The following is a 19,174-nucleotide window of genomic DNA, read 5'->3' on the forward strand; positions in this document are numbered from 1 at the left end:
CCGCCTCTCCCCAGACGGTTTTGTTCAGCTTCAGGCGTTATCATATTGGGCAATTTTCTCTCCGACTGTTGGACCAGGTTGACAGCTTTCGGTAAAGAATTTGATATGCTGGAGGAAAATAAATTTCCTTCAGCACATCAAATGACAGTCTACGTAAATTATTGAAAAAGTAAAAGATTTTGCCATGGTGATTTTACGACGGAAAAAGTGTTGGAGGTTGGCGGTACCACCGATTAATTGGAGGTTGGAGGAAAAATTGCCCAGTGGCTGGAGGAAAAAAATTTCCTTCAGCACATCAAATGACAGTCTACGTAAATTATTGAAAAATTAAAAGAGTTTGCCATGGTGATTTTACGACGGAAAGAGTGTTGGAGGTTGGCGGTACCACCGATTAATTGGAGGTTGGAGGAAAAATTGCCCAGTGTGATAACCCGTGGGGAGTCTTGAGCACTGACATTTTCTTTCAGTTTTACCTTCTCAGAGTTAAGAGGGGTCTAACGGTTCGTCGAACGCGGTTCGACAGACACGTGTTTAAAGTGATGTGTGAACGTGTGAACGGGGTATTTGGGGTTTAGCCAACGTGTTCGACAACCAAATACCCCGTTCACACGTTCACACATCACTTTAAACACGTGTCTGTCGAACCGCGTTCGACGAACTGTCAGACCGTATAAAACCCCTCTAACTCTTAACTGCCGTAAGGTAGTTTTATTCACGTAAGTATTATTCCTATTACGCACACATATGTAATGTACGTAAAGATGTACAAAGATACGAATGTACACTGTAGTACATGTACAGTCGCGAGCAAAACATTTTTACCCACCCAGAATTTTCATGAATCAATTTTTTTTTTTTTTTGAGTCTCACAATTTTTCTTTATATATATTTAAGACAATCTTACTGTAAGCTAGATGGTTAGTATATAGAACAAAATATCACATACTAGACAAAAATAAGATAATAATGATGTAAAAAATGTAGCGTGAGACATAACTTTTGTTCATGACTGTACATTGTTACCGAGGTAAACACAATATCGAGTTTGATAAGATGAATGCATTTATTAATCTAATTTTTAAATGGATTACGATTCTGCAAACCCACATCTGAGATTCCTGTTATCAGCTCAAGAATACATTACTTACAAACACCTTATCTCCGGGTCGTTTCATATCTTCTCTTTCCTTGGCGCGTTGGTTTCTGCCTCCTTCATCACCCCTGAGACCCGAGCTTGATCCCCAACGGCTCCCGGTGATAGAGTCCCTTTATACAGAGAGCTTCGACAACTCCGCAGAATGGCCCCAAAATGGCGGCGTATCCGGATTGGACAAATTTAGATTTAAGAAGAAAATAGGCAAGAACTGGTTTACCAATGGATTGGTTAACGAATGGAATAGACTTGATAGCCACGTAATAAGCGCAGAAACTATTGTTTGTTTTAAGTGGTTAGATTCATTTTTGGATGGTGATGATGGGTGGTAATGGACATGGAACTGCCTAGTGTAGGCCCTATGGTCTCTTGCAGCCTCCTTCATTTTTATTTTTTCTTATGTGTAAAGTTGTCCCAATTCTCTGCATAAAGGGAGTGCTGGTATACCCGAATGTACAACGACCCGGCATATTCAGTGAATACAACAATAATCGCGAGCGAAAATTTGGCCACAAAATGGCGGCTTCCTGGGCCGCATCGCCTTGTCGCCGGTGTAAAGGGACTCTGCCGGTGGGCTGTGCTTTCCCCCAGCTGTCTCTTAGGATTTCATCATGGTTAACCCAAAGAGAATTATTCTGTGAAGGCTCTTCAGCTAAGTTTAGATTAGGGTTTGGGGTTTAAGAGGAGGATATTACATTCGGATGCGATTAGCTGTTATGTAACCCTATCAGTATCTTTGGCCTATATACTTTTACATTATCTATTTATTTATTTGTTTGTTTGCTCATTTATTTACTTATTCATTAATTTATTTCTTTATTTTCTATTAATTTATCTATTTATTTTTATCTATTTTTGAGCGCCATTTTGAGGACATGTCCCTCATCTCATGATTTATACACAATTTTATATTATTCATTTACTAATTTGATTAATCATTTATTGTTATATATAGAACAAATCAACGGCCAAAGCCACCTGTGCCCTTTGGGCTCGGGTGGCCATAAGAAGAGACACTCATTGGGTTCACATTACGAAACGTATGTTTACTTCTATCAAGACGAAGAGATAAGGATGAGATAAAGAGTGTGCCCACGTGTATTCAACCCTGACCTTATCTATCTTTGGCCTTGATTATCTCTCGTCGTGACCTCGTGCCTTCTAGATAACCGGCAACAATCTACGTCTTCTTCCAGAGAGATGTCTCATACATATGTTTATATATTATCATGTTCATATGGTGTGTGTGTGTGTGTGTGTGTGTGTGTGTGTGTGTGTGTGTGTGTGTGTGTGTGTGTGTGTGTGTGTGTGTGTGTGTGTGTGTGTGTGTGTGTGTGTGTGTGTGTGTGTGTGTGTGTGTGTGTGTGTGTGTGTAATTCACCGTGGTCTTGGATAGGCAGTTATTTCTCTCTCAGAGAAGAGCTCAGAGATCCTATATATGAACGATCTATGGGTAATGCTGTGACATTACACCCCCACACACCTCCAACTCCCCGCCCACTAGAGTTGGAGTAGCAACCCACAGAACAGCGATACAGAAATTATTTCAGCCCTGGGCGGGATTTGAACCCAGACCGCCGTAGACACGGACAGGAACTCTACCACCGCGCCATTGAGTCGTGTGTGTGTGTGTGTGTGTGTGTGTGTGTGTGTGTGTGTGTGTGTGTGTGTGTGTGTGTGTGTGTGTGTGTGTGTGTGTGTGTGTGTGTGTGTGTGTGTGTGTGATTCACCATGCTATTTGGATCAGGAGTTGGACTCGTGATCGACAGCTATTTCCTTCTCGGAAGAGAGCTCAGAGCTCATATATGACCGATCTATGGGTAATGCTGTGACCTTACACGCACACACACACCCAACTCCCCGCCCACGAGAGTTGGAGTAACGACTCTCAGCGCAGCGATACTGAAATCATTTCAGCCATGGGCGGGATTCGAACCCGGACCGCCGTAGCTGCGGCCAGGAACTCTACAACTGAACCACGAGTCGTGTGCGCGCGCGTGTGTGTGTGTATGTGTGTGTGTGTGTGTGTGTGTGTGTGTGTGTGTGTGTGTGTGTGTGTGTGTGTGTGTGTGTGTGTGTGTGTGTGTGTGCGAACGCATGTCAGTGAGTTTCGTTATGGAAATGAATTTTAAACTACATTTCCAATTAACATGGAAAATGACATCGATCTTGTTTTGAAAATTCGCAATGGATCAGATGCCTTCTACGCTTAGAAACCAATTAAATGCGATTCGAGACGACCTCCTAAAGGCAGAAGGAACAATGAACGTTAGGTGAAGAGATGAAACTCGAGAGAGTAAATAGAGATGGAACGAGAAGAAAGAAGAGAGAGAGTGGTTGTAAGTGTTACCAAAAGAATTTGAGAAAACGGGGAGGACATTTGGGACCGGAATGGATGAATGGAAAAGAAAAAAGAAAAAAAAAAGAAAAAAAAAAAGGGGGGGAAAGCAAGGAGAGGAAGGGAAGAAAGGGAAAAGAAAGGAAGGAAAGGGAAAGGAAGGGAAGGGAAAGGAAGGGAAGGGAAAGGGAGAGGAAGGAAAGAAAAAAGAAAGGGAAGGGAAATGGAAGGAAAAGGAAGGGACAGGAAAGGAAGGGAAGGAAAGGCAAAGAAAAGCAAGGGAAGGGAGGCAAGGGAAAAGAAAGGAAGGAAAGGGAAAGGAAAGGGAAGGGCCGTAAAGGAAAGGGAAGGGACCGGAAAGGGAAGGGAAAAGAAAGGAAGGGAAGGTAAAAAAGGGAAGGGAAGGTAAGAAAAGGATGTGAAAGAAAAATAAGGGAAAAGGATGGAAAAGAGAAGGGAAAGGAAGGGAAGGGAAGGGAGGGGAAAGGAAGGAAAGGGAAAGGGAAAAGAAACAGAAGGAAAGGGAAGGAAGGGAAGGTATGGATGTCAGTTAAGGAGTAACATAGGAAGACATGTGCACGTGAATATATACATGAATAAGTGTACACATCAGGAGGCGTGTACGTATTTATGTACACTTGATTTTCAGGTTTGTTTGCGAATAGCCATTTGCCCTACGAACATATCAGGAAACAGTTGGCTCTGGACAAACCCTCGTTGGCACAAATGACCCGAAAAGCAATTGAGGTTCTTCAAGAAGGCAAAAATGGATATTTCCTCCTGGTAAGCATTTTATTGTATCTATACGTTCTTCTATAATTATACCTCTGATATAGTTTCATCAGCTATCTGTCTATGAATGGTTCCACGTGGCATTTTTATATATATATATATACGTTCTTCTATAATTATACCTTGGATATAAATTCATCAGCTCTCTATCTGTCTATTTATGGTTCCATTGGTGTTTTCTTGTATCTATACGTTTTTCTATAATTATAAGTCTGATATAGTTTCATCAGCTTTATATCTGTCTATGGATAGTTTCTCGTGGTAAGTGTTTCCTTATGTCTTTATATTTTTTTTTATAATTATTTCTATCTAATTTATTTATATACTAGAGGCTTTTTACTTTTTATAAAAGAGATAGCCTTGATAGTTATACCTCTGATATAGTTTCTATATTTTTAGCTCTCTATGGATGTTTCTTCGTGGTAAGTATTTTCTTCTATTTCCATATTCTTCTATAATCATACCTCTGATATAGACTCATCATATTTCTATTTTTCTATGATTTTTTTCCTTTTGTAAGCATTTTCTTCTATTTCCATATTACTCTATAAACATACCTCTGACATAGTCATCATCTTTCTATCTATGATATCTTTCTTCTAGTAAGTATTTTTTCTATTTACACATTCTTCTTTAATCATACCTTTTATATAGTTTCATCATCATTCTATCTATCTGTATACCAAAAATTTCTTCACCATCACAAGGAAGGTAACCAGCCTCCTGACGTAAGCTCCTCACTTATATTCTTCTGTTTTGAAGTCACGAATATTCTATCCGTATACCAAGAACTTTTTCCCCCTTATAAGGGAGGTAGCCAAGCCAAAGGCACGTACCTACACCCATCCACTCCACTCCCATCCACCACCCTTCCCCCCCCATCCCATCTTAGCTCCTCATGGATGACGGGTCATACCTGTATCACTGCCCTGGGTCAGATACAATGTAGCAATACACAGTACATCCACAGCAAGGCCGCTTCACTTAATCGGCGACTATTCTAATTGATTAAACATATATCCAGGTTATCACTAACATCACAAATTAATGTTTAACGTAACATACAATCAACATAGAAATGTTGTATATATGTATGCACGTGCGTATGTTCGTGGGTATATATGCATGTATGAATGTATGTATGTATGTATGTATGTATGTATGTATGTATGTATGTATGTATTTATGTGCATATGTATGTAGGTATGGATGCATATAGGTATGTATGGATATACGTATCAATGTACGTATGCATGAACATATGTATATATGTATGCACTTATGTATGTATTTATGCATGTATGTATGCATGTACGTATGTTCGTGCTTATGTATGCATGTATGAATGTATGTATATATGCATTATGTATGTACGTATGCATGCATATATGTATGTATGTATGTATATATGCACTTATATAAGTATGTGTGTATGTATGCATGTATATATATATATATATACATATATATGTACACATATATGTATGTATAAAAGTATGTATGTATATGTGTATGCATGCATGTATGTATGCACATATGTACGTATGTATGCATATATATATATATATATATATATATATATACACGGAGTTAAACACGACAGCATTTTGGCACTGGTTAATCTTCTTACTGAGATTTTCAATTTTCCTCACAGTAGGTCTCATTTCAGGAGGGTGGGCAAATACAAGCCTTCCATAGTCTTCCATATCTAATTGACGTTTCGACTTCAGGGAGTCATCTTCAGAATAGTTACAAGAGAAAAGTCACAATTTTCAAAGCTACATGATTCACAATTGACAATGGTGTACAGACAACATGGGTTTAAATATGGGCCGCTTGGGAACGGTGCATGGTTCGTGACCCGCTACGTAGCCGGGCACTACGTCTTGGAGGGGGAGGGGGAGGGGGAGGAGGAGGGAGAGGGGGGGAGTCAGGTAAGGTAGGTCTTCTCGCTGGGGCACCACGCTGGTCATGTGGGGGTTGGTGAGGTGTAGGAGGGGGAGGGGGAGAGGAAGGAGGTGGGTGTGCCAAAATACTGTCGTGTTTAACTCCGTGTGTATTAGTGAGAATCTGCGCCCTAAATATACAATATATATATATATATATATATATATATATATATATATATATATATATATTTATATATATATATGTATGTATGTGCACATATATGTATATATAAAAGTATGTATGTATGTATGTACATATATATGTATATATAAAAGTATGTATGTAAGAATGTATGCATGTATGTATATATGAGTATATGTATGTATCCATGTAAGCCATCATTGCACGCACTCATGCATCCTAGAAAATTAATTCAATCAACTATGTTATTAATCGAGGTCCAAGTTATTGATCAGAGTTCGAGTTATTTCTGTGTCACTTTGCAATTAATTATATTTTTCATTTTATTGGTTTTCGAAGTTAACTGAGCTAATGACTGTTTACATTCTGGCAAGGACTGAATTAGTTGATGGAAAGATAAATAAATCAACAGAAAATATACATGAATCTACAAATATACATGTGATTTCATGTAAATGTGTAATGTGTAGATATAAATTCAGAAAATAGATTTAGAAATACATACATACATACATACATATATATATATATATATATGTATATATATATATATATATATATAATATATATATATATGTATTGTCACGTCCGCAGTGCCCGAAGTATGCGGCATGAGGTACAAGGATGAATGAGGAATCATCTCACTCATACTCTTTTAATGAGGACCCTTCGGCCCTGGTGTTGTGTCTCATACAGACTATTGTATCTGCAAGTACCATTCATAATCAAAGTTTGCATTGATAATCAATAGATTACATTAACAATTATCACAATAATCAATTACATTTCGTTATCAATTCTTTCTACCATACTTCAATGCTTTACACAATCAATTTAACCTTATACCATGATTACTTTCGCCGCCATAGATCATCATAAATCCGCTCTTATCATCACCACACATACATGGTCTGACAAACCAAATATTGGTATCAATGATGTGACTTCTACATTTGACATGCTATTACATATGCAAACATATTACAGAAACATTCTCACTTAATGCTTACCAAAAGGGGCTCCCTTGGCTACTTGCTCAACACATGTCTTCTCTAGCCTAGAACCAGTCACTAAAAGGGACGCTTAGAAATGATCCTCTACCGACCCCATGTACATCACTACTCAGTGCATTTAGAGGGTGACAATTCCACTATTACAATAACCCATACATGTTTTCTTTGGTTCACAGATTACATTACACAATATTCTATTGGCTCACATACAGTGTACCGTCACCATACAGTACTACTTTCTCTAGCAATCATTTACACGACAATAACACTACTTTCTATCGCGGAACAATACAAACTGGAGCGTAAATTAATTAATTATATTTCTTCATAACAATACCATTATCTTCTAGTATAATTTCATATCACTATTTTATTATACATAATGAACCAATGCAATGACTCAATTTCAAACATGTACACTTCTAATATCATTTTCCATATGTCGTAAAATACATACTTAAATCAAACATCATACGCCGTGAGTTGCAGTTAGCTTGTGGCACATATAATTAACATGTATAATATACCAATACAATATGACAATTCCAGACATCAGGCAATTGGCACCCACACCCTACCCCTTGTGATCCCCTAGGTTCACGAAACCACTGACCGGAGTCACGGAGTTCTATCTTGAATCACCTTATAATAGCAGTATAAGTTTAGCTTATTTAGTCTTTTACCACGTGCTACTTCCACCTGTCTAATTAGCCCATCTTTACTCTCACTCGCTCTCACAACCTTGGCTAATAGCCAATGACTACGTGGTGTATTCTCCATCATCAATACAACATCTCCCTCCTTGAGATCTCTATTTACCTTAAGCCACTTTTAGCGTTCCTGTAGGCCAAGGCAAGTACTCTAATTGCCATCTCCGCCAAAACTCTCTTGCCAAGTATTGGACCTCTCTCCACTTCTTTCTGCTCTCGCAGAGAATTTCTTGACTGTCAAGCGTAACTACAGAAGTATCCAAATTAAGTAAAGAATTCGGGGGGATTGGGCACAAATCGTCTACATCACTCGATATTACAGTGAGAGGACGACTATTAATCGTCTTCTCAACCTCGCAAAAAAATGTACTCAAACTATCATCAGATAAAGTCTGTGTGGCTATTATAACTTCCAAAACTCTCCGGACTGCACCTATCATTCTCTCAAAAACACCAGTATAGTGAGAACCTCCAGGTGGAGTGAATACCCAGTCCACACCTCTTTTGGCTAATTCAGTACCAATTTGGCGCACAATAAGATGCTCCTTCAATACCTTCGATGCGCCAATGAAGTTTGTGCCGTGATCACTAATCAATTTACTAACTGTACTCCGTCTGGATACAAACGTGATAAAGGCATTTATCACACTCGCATTTATCACACTCTCTACCGTTAGATCATGTAAAACTTCAAGATGTATAGCTCTAATGTAGAGGCATGTAAATAATAATCCATCTCTCTTGTTTTGAGATCGTGCTCTTTTTACAAAGAATGGCCCAAAGCAATCAACTCCAGTCACAAAAAAAAAAAAAAAAAAAAAAAAAAAAAAAAAAAAAAAAAAAAAAAAAAAAAAAAAAAAAAAAAAAAAAACGGTTTCTGATTCACATTTGCTCTGTCTACAGGTAAAGATGCTATCCCTTGGGTGATTGTTGGACTCTTGAAACACCTACAAGTAACACATTTGGGTAGTATTTTCCTTACAGCTGAATTACCCTTAATTACCCAGTATTTCTGTCTCAATTTGTTTAACAGCTTGCCTTACCATGTGTCCCACCTTAATGCAACGGTAATTATAACAAGGATAACAGGTGCCGAGTGTTTCGACTGCCAAAAAACCGTCATGAAAGACAGAAGTGAATTGATGTGCTGCCACCACGTAAGAACTTTGTTGTTGATTCTGACAGATTTTTCATTTGTGAGAAACACTGGGGTCCTAACATTCCTCCTATTAAATTGCCTGGTGGTTCTACGCGACCTGCGATCCCTCGCAGTGTCTTCAATGTGCCTGCTTCATGTCTGCCATCTTCAAAACCTGTACCTCGCCCGGCGAAGGCCGAAGACAAGCAACTGAGGCATTTTCTTTAGAAAGATACGATTACTTCATTTGATGCTTTTAGACCTGAACGTGACCTACAGAAGCAGCACAAGAACTTAATTATTTCAAGATCGGAAGAAAAGTTAGTGTGTCTGTTCATGACAGAAAATTTCAGTGAGTGCAGACTGTCTATGATTGTCGAAAACACGCCCACGTTGTGTAGCCCATTGATCTGCCGTGCATTCAAGAAGGGCATTAGTGTACCACTGGGTAAGACACTTCATCCCAACAATGGTTTGAGGTCGTATGGTCAGTTCGCCGAAGCTGTGCGCTTAGCAATTAACTATCACATCCCGTTTGACAAAAAGATTGAGATTGTTGTCACTCTTCTTCAAACCCACACGTCAGCCTGTGTGAACACCGAGAATGAGAAGAAGCTGGTATTTTTGACACGTCAGTTGGAACTTTTATCACAGAAACAGTTTTCCATGATTATTGTTTTGCTTTTGAATCATACCGCAAGTGTAGTTATGAACAGCTCATAGACTTTTTGGTGCTGTCAAGCAAAAGCAAGCTGTAGTACATCATTTCTTCTATTGAGAAGGATTAGGTGATGTGGGAAACATTTGCCAAAGTAAAGACACTGCAGCAGAAGAATGTATTTCACTTGATAGATGAAGTACAGATTCGGCCAACTGTTGCATTTTCTGGTGGGGTTCTGAGTGGCATGGCAGTGAACAAGCCAGACTGCAAGGCCACTTCTATGCTATGTATGATGATGAAGTCGCTGCACAGAGGGCCTAGTATTATGATTTCTGTGACACCCGTCCACAAGCTTACAACAGCATACCAGCTTGAGCGTATGAAGGAGGCGGCAGCTGATGTTGAGAGGGCAGGTGGGCGTGTCATCAGGTCTATCACAGACAACCACAATATAAACCAGCAGTACTGTAAGCTGCTTGATTTTCCGGGTGATTGCCGTGCCACAGCCAAACATCCTCTTGACAAAGAGCGTGTCTGGTTTCTCCTTTTTGACACCGTGCATCTTCTGAAGTGCATCCGCATCAACTGGATCAGTGAGAAGTGCCAGAAGATCAGTCTTGACAATAAAACAACAGCATTATTTGCTGGCGTCAAGGAACTGTACAAATCAAAGAAAGGCAGTATTCTGAAGACTACTCCCCTCACTAAATTTGTTGTCAACCCCTCAGGATTTCAACTACAAAATGTGCAGCATGTCTTGAAGGTCTTCGATGAGAAGGTTGTGGCTTCATTGAAGCTCAGAGGATGTCATGACACTGCAAAGTTCATCCAAATCATCCTCAACTGGTGGAATTTAGTGAATGTATCTGGGAAGGGGTAAGATCAGCGCATGAACGATCCATCTCGAGCTGTTCAGGATCCCCAGTCAACCAGCCTGCAGACTTTCCCGAAGATTTTCCAAGAGGCTTCTTCAGGACATAGAGCAAATCGAATCAAGTGTTTCACCCATGAAACCAAGAAGGCACTAGTGCAGACTATGCAGGGACTGATTGCCGTTTGCCGCTACTTGTTCAGAAACGCTGACTTCCATTATGTCCTGCTGCGTGAGATCCAGAGTGACCGGCTTGAGGGGGAGTTCTCAGTCTACCGTCAATCAACTGGTGCAAACTCTTTCATGACCACTGGGGATGTGTTCTCCGCATGCAAGCAGCGCTTCACGAAATATGCTGCCGTAAACCTCCAGTCCATCGATGTCCACCCTGTGACGAAGGAACATACCTGCTTGGGGACTGCAACTGACCTAGAGGATGCAGCCTCTATTGAGAGGTGCACCACAGATGTGACACTGACTGTGAATGAGGAGTGCAGTGCGGCCTATGTGGCGGGGTGGCTTGAGACGAAGTGCGCGGACGATGTGGTCTTCAGCGCCGAGGAACCTCTTGTGACCAGTGACGTTAAGGACTCTATCGAGACAGTGTCCAGAGGTTCCCTGACAACTCCACATGTGTGCACTTTTGACATTGTCAGATGTGGACTGTGTTTCACCAAGGAAGCCCATCATCGTTCCTGCTGCCAGAAAAGACGGGTGGAGATCTTGTCGACACTGGCCAGCTTTCAGTGGGATTGACATTGACTGTCCCAAGATGATCTGTCGTCTGGGAAATGTTTTTCTGAATGGACTCCACAACCTAGAGAAAGACCAGCAGAAGAATGGAGTCCTTCTCCAGACCTCTGTAAAGAAGGCCCGGCTCGCTGATTAATCGCTGCAGTCTGGTAAGCTTTTGCTTCTATGTCTGTTTATTTGTTCCTTTAAAGTGTCCAATTATCCACTAACCTCAGACAATAATACATGTTAAGTCCGGCTAAAATTGGCATTTCAATTGAATAAGTCAATAGCTGATATATTTGTCCTATGTACAATGTTAGGTTTCTATTTTTGATATATTTGTCCAATATAAAATGTTAGGTTACAAAGAAAGCAATGGCCTCCGCTAGCGGAGCCAGGAATCTGGGTGTGCACGTCCTGTGTAATAGTAGTCCTTGATATATATATATATATATATATATATATATATATATATATATATATATATATATATATATATATATAAAGTGGTAGTCAAATAGACTTTTGTGAACATGCGAATGAAAAAATCTTCATGATAGACAAAATCAACATATTGAATAGACAGAGATATTGATAACAATAGATAAATGTATATTAGATAGATATAAATCAATGAAAAAATAAAAAGTAAATAGGCAAAAAATTTGTGAATAAATAAAGAAATAAATAAAATAAACAAAGAAATAAATAAACAAATAAATGAGTAGATAAATAGATAAGTTCACAAATGCAAAAATAAAACAATTATATTAAATTGTAAAAAAAAACAAAAACAAAAACAAGAGTAAGACATCTCATCCTGGAGGCCTAAACTAATCGTCCGCAAGGAATCCCTCTGACGCAGGCCACACACGTGCAGATTAAACTGACAGTTACAACTGTTCAGTTATAACTGTCAGTTGAAACTACACGAATGTGGGTATCTCAATATCACTGAGATACCCACACACGTGCAGTTTCAACTGACAGTTATAACTGAACAGTTGTAACTGTCAGTTTAAACTGCACGTGTGTGGCCGGCCTAACACTGATCACACTAGCGGTTTGAACCGGGCGAAAAACCTCGGCGGTACCGCATAGTCAAGGAAAAACTACACGGCTGTGTGTGAAGGCCTCCATTGATGTACATCGTAATTGAACCGCCGCGGTTCAAGCCGATAGTGTGAAGAGTGCCTAATTGGCTAACCATCACGAACTGAAAGAGGTCACGGAGGATCGTGAATTCTGATACTATGAGGGAGCCTTCCCTGTGACTTGCAGTTCTCACTGTGTGTGTGTGTGTGTGTGTGTGTGTGTGTGTGTGTGTGTGTGTGTGTGTGTGTGTGTGTGTGTGTGTGTGTGTGTGTGTGTGCGTTTGTGTGCGCGCGCGCGTGTGTGTATGTATGTATGTATGTATGTATGTATGTATGTACGTATGTATGTATATATATTTATGTATGTAGGTATGCATGTATGTACGAATGTATGTGTTCATGTATTTATGTATGTCTGCATATATTTATGTATGTGCGTAACTGAGTATCCATGTATGTATGCATACATGCACTTATGTACGTATATATATATATATATATATATATATATATATATACACACATATGTATATATACTATATATATATATATATATATATATATATATATATATATATACTGTATATATACTGTATATGTACATATCAAGCAATATGAAGGACTTAAAATAGGTCTCCATATTTCATTCAGGTAGAGGGAGGCCACATCGATCGGGCCCACCACGATGGCCTGGCCCGCATAGCCCTGGACGAGACGGTGGCCCTGGACGAGGCTGTACAGGTGGCCCTCGAGATGACCCAAGAGGATGAGACCCTGATCGTGGTCACGGCCGATCACGCCCACACGCTCTCCATGAGCGGTTACCCTGAGCGGGGGAATGATATCCTAGGTGAGGGGGTGAGCGATTGTGCGTCATTCACCATGGTCTTGGACCACGTGTTGGACTCGTGATCGACAGCTATTTCCCTTCCGGAAGAGAGCTCCGAGCTCATATATGACCAATCTATGGGCAACACTGTCACCTTACACGCACACACACACACCCAACTCCCCACTCCACGAGAGTTGGAGTAACGACTCGCAGCGCAGCGATATTGAAAGTATTTCAGCCCTGGGTGGGATTCGAACCCGGACCACCGTAGTGGCGGCCTGGAACCCTACCACTGCAATTACCTAAGTCTGTGTATGTGTGTGTGTGTGTGTGTGTGTGTGTGTGTGTGTGTGTGTGTGTGTTGTATATGGTTTACCATCAGAGTCGTTAACGAATGGAATAGACTTAGTAATAATGTCTTCATTGATGAAGCAATTGGTTGGCTTAAGAAAAGGCGAGATAACTTTGTGGGGAAGGGATGGCAGGTTGCAAGGGACATGGAACTGTCTAGTATAGGCCTTATGGTCTCTCGCAGTCTCTTCCATTCTTATGTTCTTATATGGAGAGGTGTGAGGTTTAGCCATGAGAACACGATATTATTATTATTGTTCTTGTTCTTGTTATTGTTAATAACAGGGATTGTAACTAACAAGATTGGTGAGTATTTGTTTAGTTTTTAGGTAGTACGCCACGTTTGTATAATTACATTCAAAACCACTGACATGACTTTCTGTGTCAACTGTACGTTGTTAAGAAATATATATAACAGAGCAGTTCTCTTACTACAATAATGATTTTTGTAAGAAAAATGTAAATAAATAAATAAATAATGATAATCCAACAGTAACGAAATTCGTATTCACAGAATTACTAATACATAGGGCAATTACCTGAGTCTGTTTAGCTACTTCGTTTGAGTAGAAACGACTGCTGTTATGATATCTTGTTTGTCAAATTTCCAAATGTCAAATTACTCTCGCGTCATTTAGAATGAAGGCCGAATAACGAACAAAGAAAAATTAATCCTAAAATACGAATGTTAGACACATTGTTAAGACACTATTTTCTAGAACAGGGGATCTTAACCTTTTTTCTCCGATTCCCCACTTTTTAGTGAGCCAACTCTCCATTTCCCACCACAGCATCGGTCTTTGACAAATTCGATTTTAACCCATGCAGTGTTTAGTACGTAAATATGCTCTTTGCTTTTTTTTGTGCCATTTTACGGCCCTTAATTTTTGTTTGCATATATTAGATTTTTTACTAACATGGAAATAAAATACATATGAAAAGACAGTGGTTCTTCTGTCCGACCGGTCATTCCCCACTTGGCAACTCCGCCATTCCCCACCAGTGGGGAATTCTCCACAGGTTAAGAACCACTGTTCTAGAATAACGTAACCGAAGTAGTTTCCACTTAAACGAAATAGCAAAAGCAAATAACACGCTAGCGAGAATTGCCTAGTGTGCCGCCATCATCCAAACATTCTAACCAGGCATGTACGACGACTGGGCAGCCTACGGCCTACCCTACACGACGCTATCCTACTCCAACGGCCCTGGTTTCAACTACACCATTGCCTACAACGAGCTACAGAAGAGGCCCTACGTGGAGAGATGGAATTTGACGGGTTCGGACACGGCCGACTGGTGGTACCATCAGCTGGCTACTGTCGCCAGGGGAAGTTCCACCCACGGGGGAGAAGATGTGGCTATCTATGCCCAAGGTAATGAGGATAATGATGATCATGGTGATCATGAGGATTATGATGATTATGGTGATCATGATGATCATGGTGATCATGATGATTATAATCATCATGATGATCATAATGGTTATAATCATGACGATACCTACCTTTCTTCCTTTCCCTCCCTTATGAGCTCCCCCCCATTAAGCCACCCTCCCTTCCCTCCTTCCCTTCCCTACCTCACTCCCTTCCTCCCCATTTTCCTTCTTTCCCTACCTTCTTCCCCTCCCCCCCTTTCCTCCTCCTTTTCCCTACCTCCCTTCCTCCTCACTTTCCTTCTTTCCACACCTTCTTCCTTCCCTTCATCAGGAGCCCCCTTCTCTTGCCTCCTTCCCTTCCCTCCCTCCCTTCATTCTCACTTTCCTTCCTTCCCTCGCTTCTTACCCTCCCTCCCTACCTCCCTAGCTTCCTCCCCATTTCCTCTCTCTTCCCTCTATTTTCCTATTCCACTTCCTCTCTCTATCACACATACACATACATATACACACACACCATCCTATTTCGTTATCCTTATCATCAACCTGACACACTTTGTTTTGAAGGAAAAATTCCAGAGGATTAAGTTAAGTTCCACTGCGTAGTTGAATTACTTTAATTCACATTAAAAATTTATAAAAGAGTCATGCAACACTAGACTCTCTCTCATCCTTACTCCCACTCTCACCCACTCCCTTCACCCTCAACCTCACTCCCACCCTTCCTCACCCTCACTCATTCCCTCACCTTCAACCTCACTCCCACCTTCCCTCACTCCCACCCTCCCTCACTCCCACCCACTCCTTCACCTTCAACCTCACTCCCACCCTCACCCTTACCCTCATCTACTCCCTAACTCTCACCTTCAACCTCACTCCCACCCTCACCCTCACTCCCACCCTCACCCTCACTCCTCTTACTCACTCTTCCCTCCATCTCCTTCTCCCACTCAAAAAAAAAGAACATAATATTTTTCATAAATTATGAACACCTCTTTTGAACACCTTTGATCAAATTAAAAATATGTCCTGATTTCGATGATATTTGTTCAGATATAATTGTTTACACTTTATCATTTCTACATAAAATGAAAAAAAAAAGAAATGTAACTGTAACCTTGTAATCACATCCAATGTTCTGCCTGTTCATATGTTCATCTTCAGGCCTCATAACATACCTGTCCAAATGTCACATATTTCTGTGTTCTACTTGTTCACATAGAGGCCCCATGTTATATTTGTTCACATGTAATGTTCATTTATTGTAATTACATCCAATGTTCTGCCTGTTCATATGTTCATCTTCAGGCCTCATAACATACCTGTCCAAATGTCACATATTTGTGTTCTACCTGTTCACATACAGAACATAGCTCATGAGGACCTATGTTATATTTGTTCACATGTAATGTTCACTTATTGTAATTATATCCAATATTCTGCTTGTTCATATGTTCATCTCCAGGCCTCATAACATACCTGTCCAAATGTCACATATTTCTGTGTTCTACTTGTTCAGATACAGAACATACCTCATAAGGCCCCATGTTATATTTGCTCAAATGTAGTGTTCATTTATTGTAATTACATCCAATGTTCTGCCTGTTCATATGTTCATATTCAGGTCTCATAACATACCTGGCCAAGTGCCATATATTTCTGTGTTCTACTTGTTCACATACAGAACATACCTCATGAGGATCTATGGTTTGTTCCCATGTAATGTTCATTTATTGAGGTTTGGTAACTTGCCTGTGCATTTGCACTGTTCACCTCTTAAAGTCAATTGCTATGCCTTGTTCAAATGCCAAATGTATATTCGTTCATATCTTAAGGTCATATAGTCAATGTGTTCTATTTATCAGTAGTTCTAGTTTCTCTTCCCAATTGTTCAGATGTTAAATAAACATTTGACCAAAAACTTAACCTGTTCAAAGACAAAGTTCTATTTCGTATCAAAAATTCAAATTAATCAAGTTGTTGAAGTTATTGAAGTTGCCACCTTGTGATTTTATTAATTTTGGACAATGTCATTTGAATAAAATCATCTGAGTGTAGTAATAAATATTACAAATATTCAATATATACATATGCCCACACATACATACACACATACAAAAACATACACACACACACACACACGCGCACACACATACATACATATATACTTACAAATACACATACACACACATACACAAATATATACATGCATAAATGCATACACATACGTACAAACACACACACACACACACACACACACACACACACACACACACACACACACACACACACACACACACACACACCTACACAAACATACACACACACACAGGCACACACACATACACACACACATGTATATATATGAATACAGTACATACATGGATATAAACGCCCCTCTTGCCCTGTCCTTCCTTAGGCCCCATGTCCTACTTGTTCCACGGACTTCACGAGCAGAACTACATCGCCCACGTAATGTCCTACGCCTCTTGCGTCGGGGCCAACAAGCGCCACTGCGAGCCTTCCGCCGCCACCCGTCACGGAAGCGCCATGTTGATGGCCGTCCTCCTCTGCTTGCTTACAATGAATGGCATGTCGTGGTGATGCCCGTAACTATTGTTTAAATATATATATATATATATATATATATATATATATATAGATAGATAGATAGATATATATAAGTATGTATATATATATATATATATATATGTGTGTGTGTGTGTGTGTGTGTGTGTGTGTGTGTGTGTGTGTGTGTATGTGTGTATGTAAATATGTATATACATATACACAGATATGAATATGTATATACATATATGAATATATATATATATATGTATATATATATATATATATATATATATATATATATATATATACATACATACATATGTGAATGTGTGTGCAGTGGTGGATCCAGGATCAAAATTTTGGGGTGGGGGGTGGGCTAACCTGAATTTTGTAAATATAGGCGACGCTTTGGTGGTAGCTAACCTGAATTTTGTGATAATAGATGACACTTTTAAACAGATATACTCAGTACCATGAATACGATTATTTTAGATATAAATTGAAGTACATGTTCTCACTTGATTTAGATTCTTTCCAAATATTGGGCAAAAGTAATACTTAACCTTACATTTTTTCAAGGTTCACCCTCAATAATGTCTTGAATATCTTTCCAATTATTCTCATTGAAGTGTTTTATTAGATGCTGGGAAAATATCTGCTACTGTGTTACTGCTATAACCCCATTGGTTGGGCTACACAAGTGGGTTAGCAGGGAAACATATATTCTCTTCGGGCTTGGTTTATTTGGTTCGATGATATATGGTGTTTACATGAGTAGGGATATAAGCTCCCAAAGGGAATATCCTCCCTACCGAGTCTAAGGGAGAATGTGTCCCCTAGTCTCCTCTATCTCTGGCGACACAGTCGCCCGTTATTATAGAAGAATTTGGCTATCGAAGCACGTCAGGTGTAGGTTGTCAGAAACATCTTACATTTGACATTTATATAATGATATATGAGTGTTAATTGCATAGTAATGTGTTTAGTAATATCATTTGTGGATGTACCTAGACATGATGTATGTATTGGAGTTACGATAATGTAGCTAGGTAAGTATAAGGAAAGGTTAATGAGCTGTCTGGTGACATCATGTACTTCTGTCGATAACTTCACTGGATGATGGCGTGATGTACATTGTTGTGATGAATTGCATTATCTGAGTCAGATGTTTATGATTAGGAAATGTACAGGTCATCAAAATTGGTCGCATTGCCAAAGGCTGGTGCCTTCTTGTATACATGTGGATCACGTGTCAGGCATGTGACATATGGTAATGGTTAGTAATGGTATATGGATATAATGCTTTCTGCCACATACCGTGTGTACAAAGCAGGTGTCTCGACCTCTGCAGTGAGATAATGAAAGAACAAACTTGGGGAGGGGGGGTATTCAGTCCCCCAACCCCCCTGCCACCCTGGATCCGCTACTGTGTGTGTGGGTCTCTATGCA

General features: G+C 39.8%; 1 protein-coding gene across 2 annotated transcripts in view; it reads left to right on the forward strand.

Moving 5' to 3' along the window:
* Window positions 1–17,760, forward strand: part of LOC143037477 (alkaline phosphatase-like) — a 41,038-nt gene extending 23,278 nt beyond the window's left edge. The window contains exons 6-9 of one of the 2 annotated variants that reach the window (XM_076205755.1): window positions 4,141–4,274; window positions 13,248–13,446; window positions 14,925–15,155; window positions 17,574–17,760. In XM_076205755.1, coding sequence (XP_076061870.1) covers window positions 4,141–4,274; window positions 13,248–13,446; window positions 14,925–15,155; window positions 17,574–17,758 — 749 coding nt within the window. In that variant the 3' untranslated portion in view covers window positions 17,759–17,760. The remainder of the gene's footprint in view (window positions 1–4,140; window positions 4,275–13,247; window positions 13,447–14,924; window positions 15,156–17,573) is intronic. The other variant, XM_076205756.1, reaches the window with a different exon arrangement.
* Window positions 17,761–19,174: the final 1,414 nt, after the last annotated feature.

The sequence above is a fragment of the Oratosquilla oratoria genome, chromosome 22, assembly GCF_046742065.1.
Source record: "Oratosquilla oratoria isolate Oo_2021 chromosome 22, ASM4674206v1, whole genome shotgun sequence".
NCBI lineage: Eukaryota > Metazoa > Arthropoda > Malacostraca > Stomatopoda > Squillidae > Oratosquilla > Oratosquilla oratoria.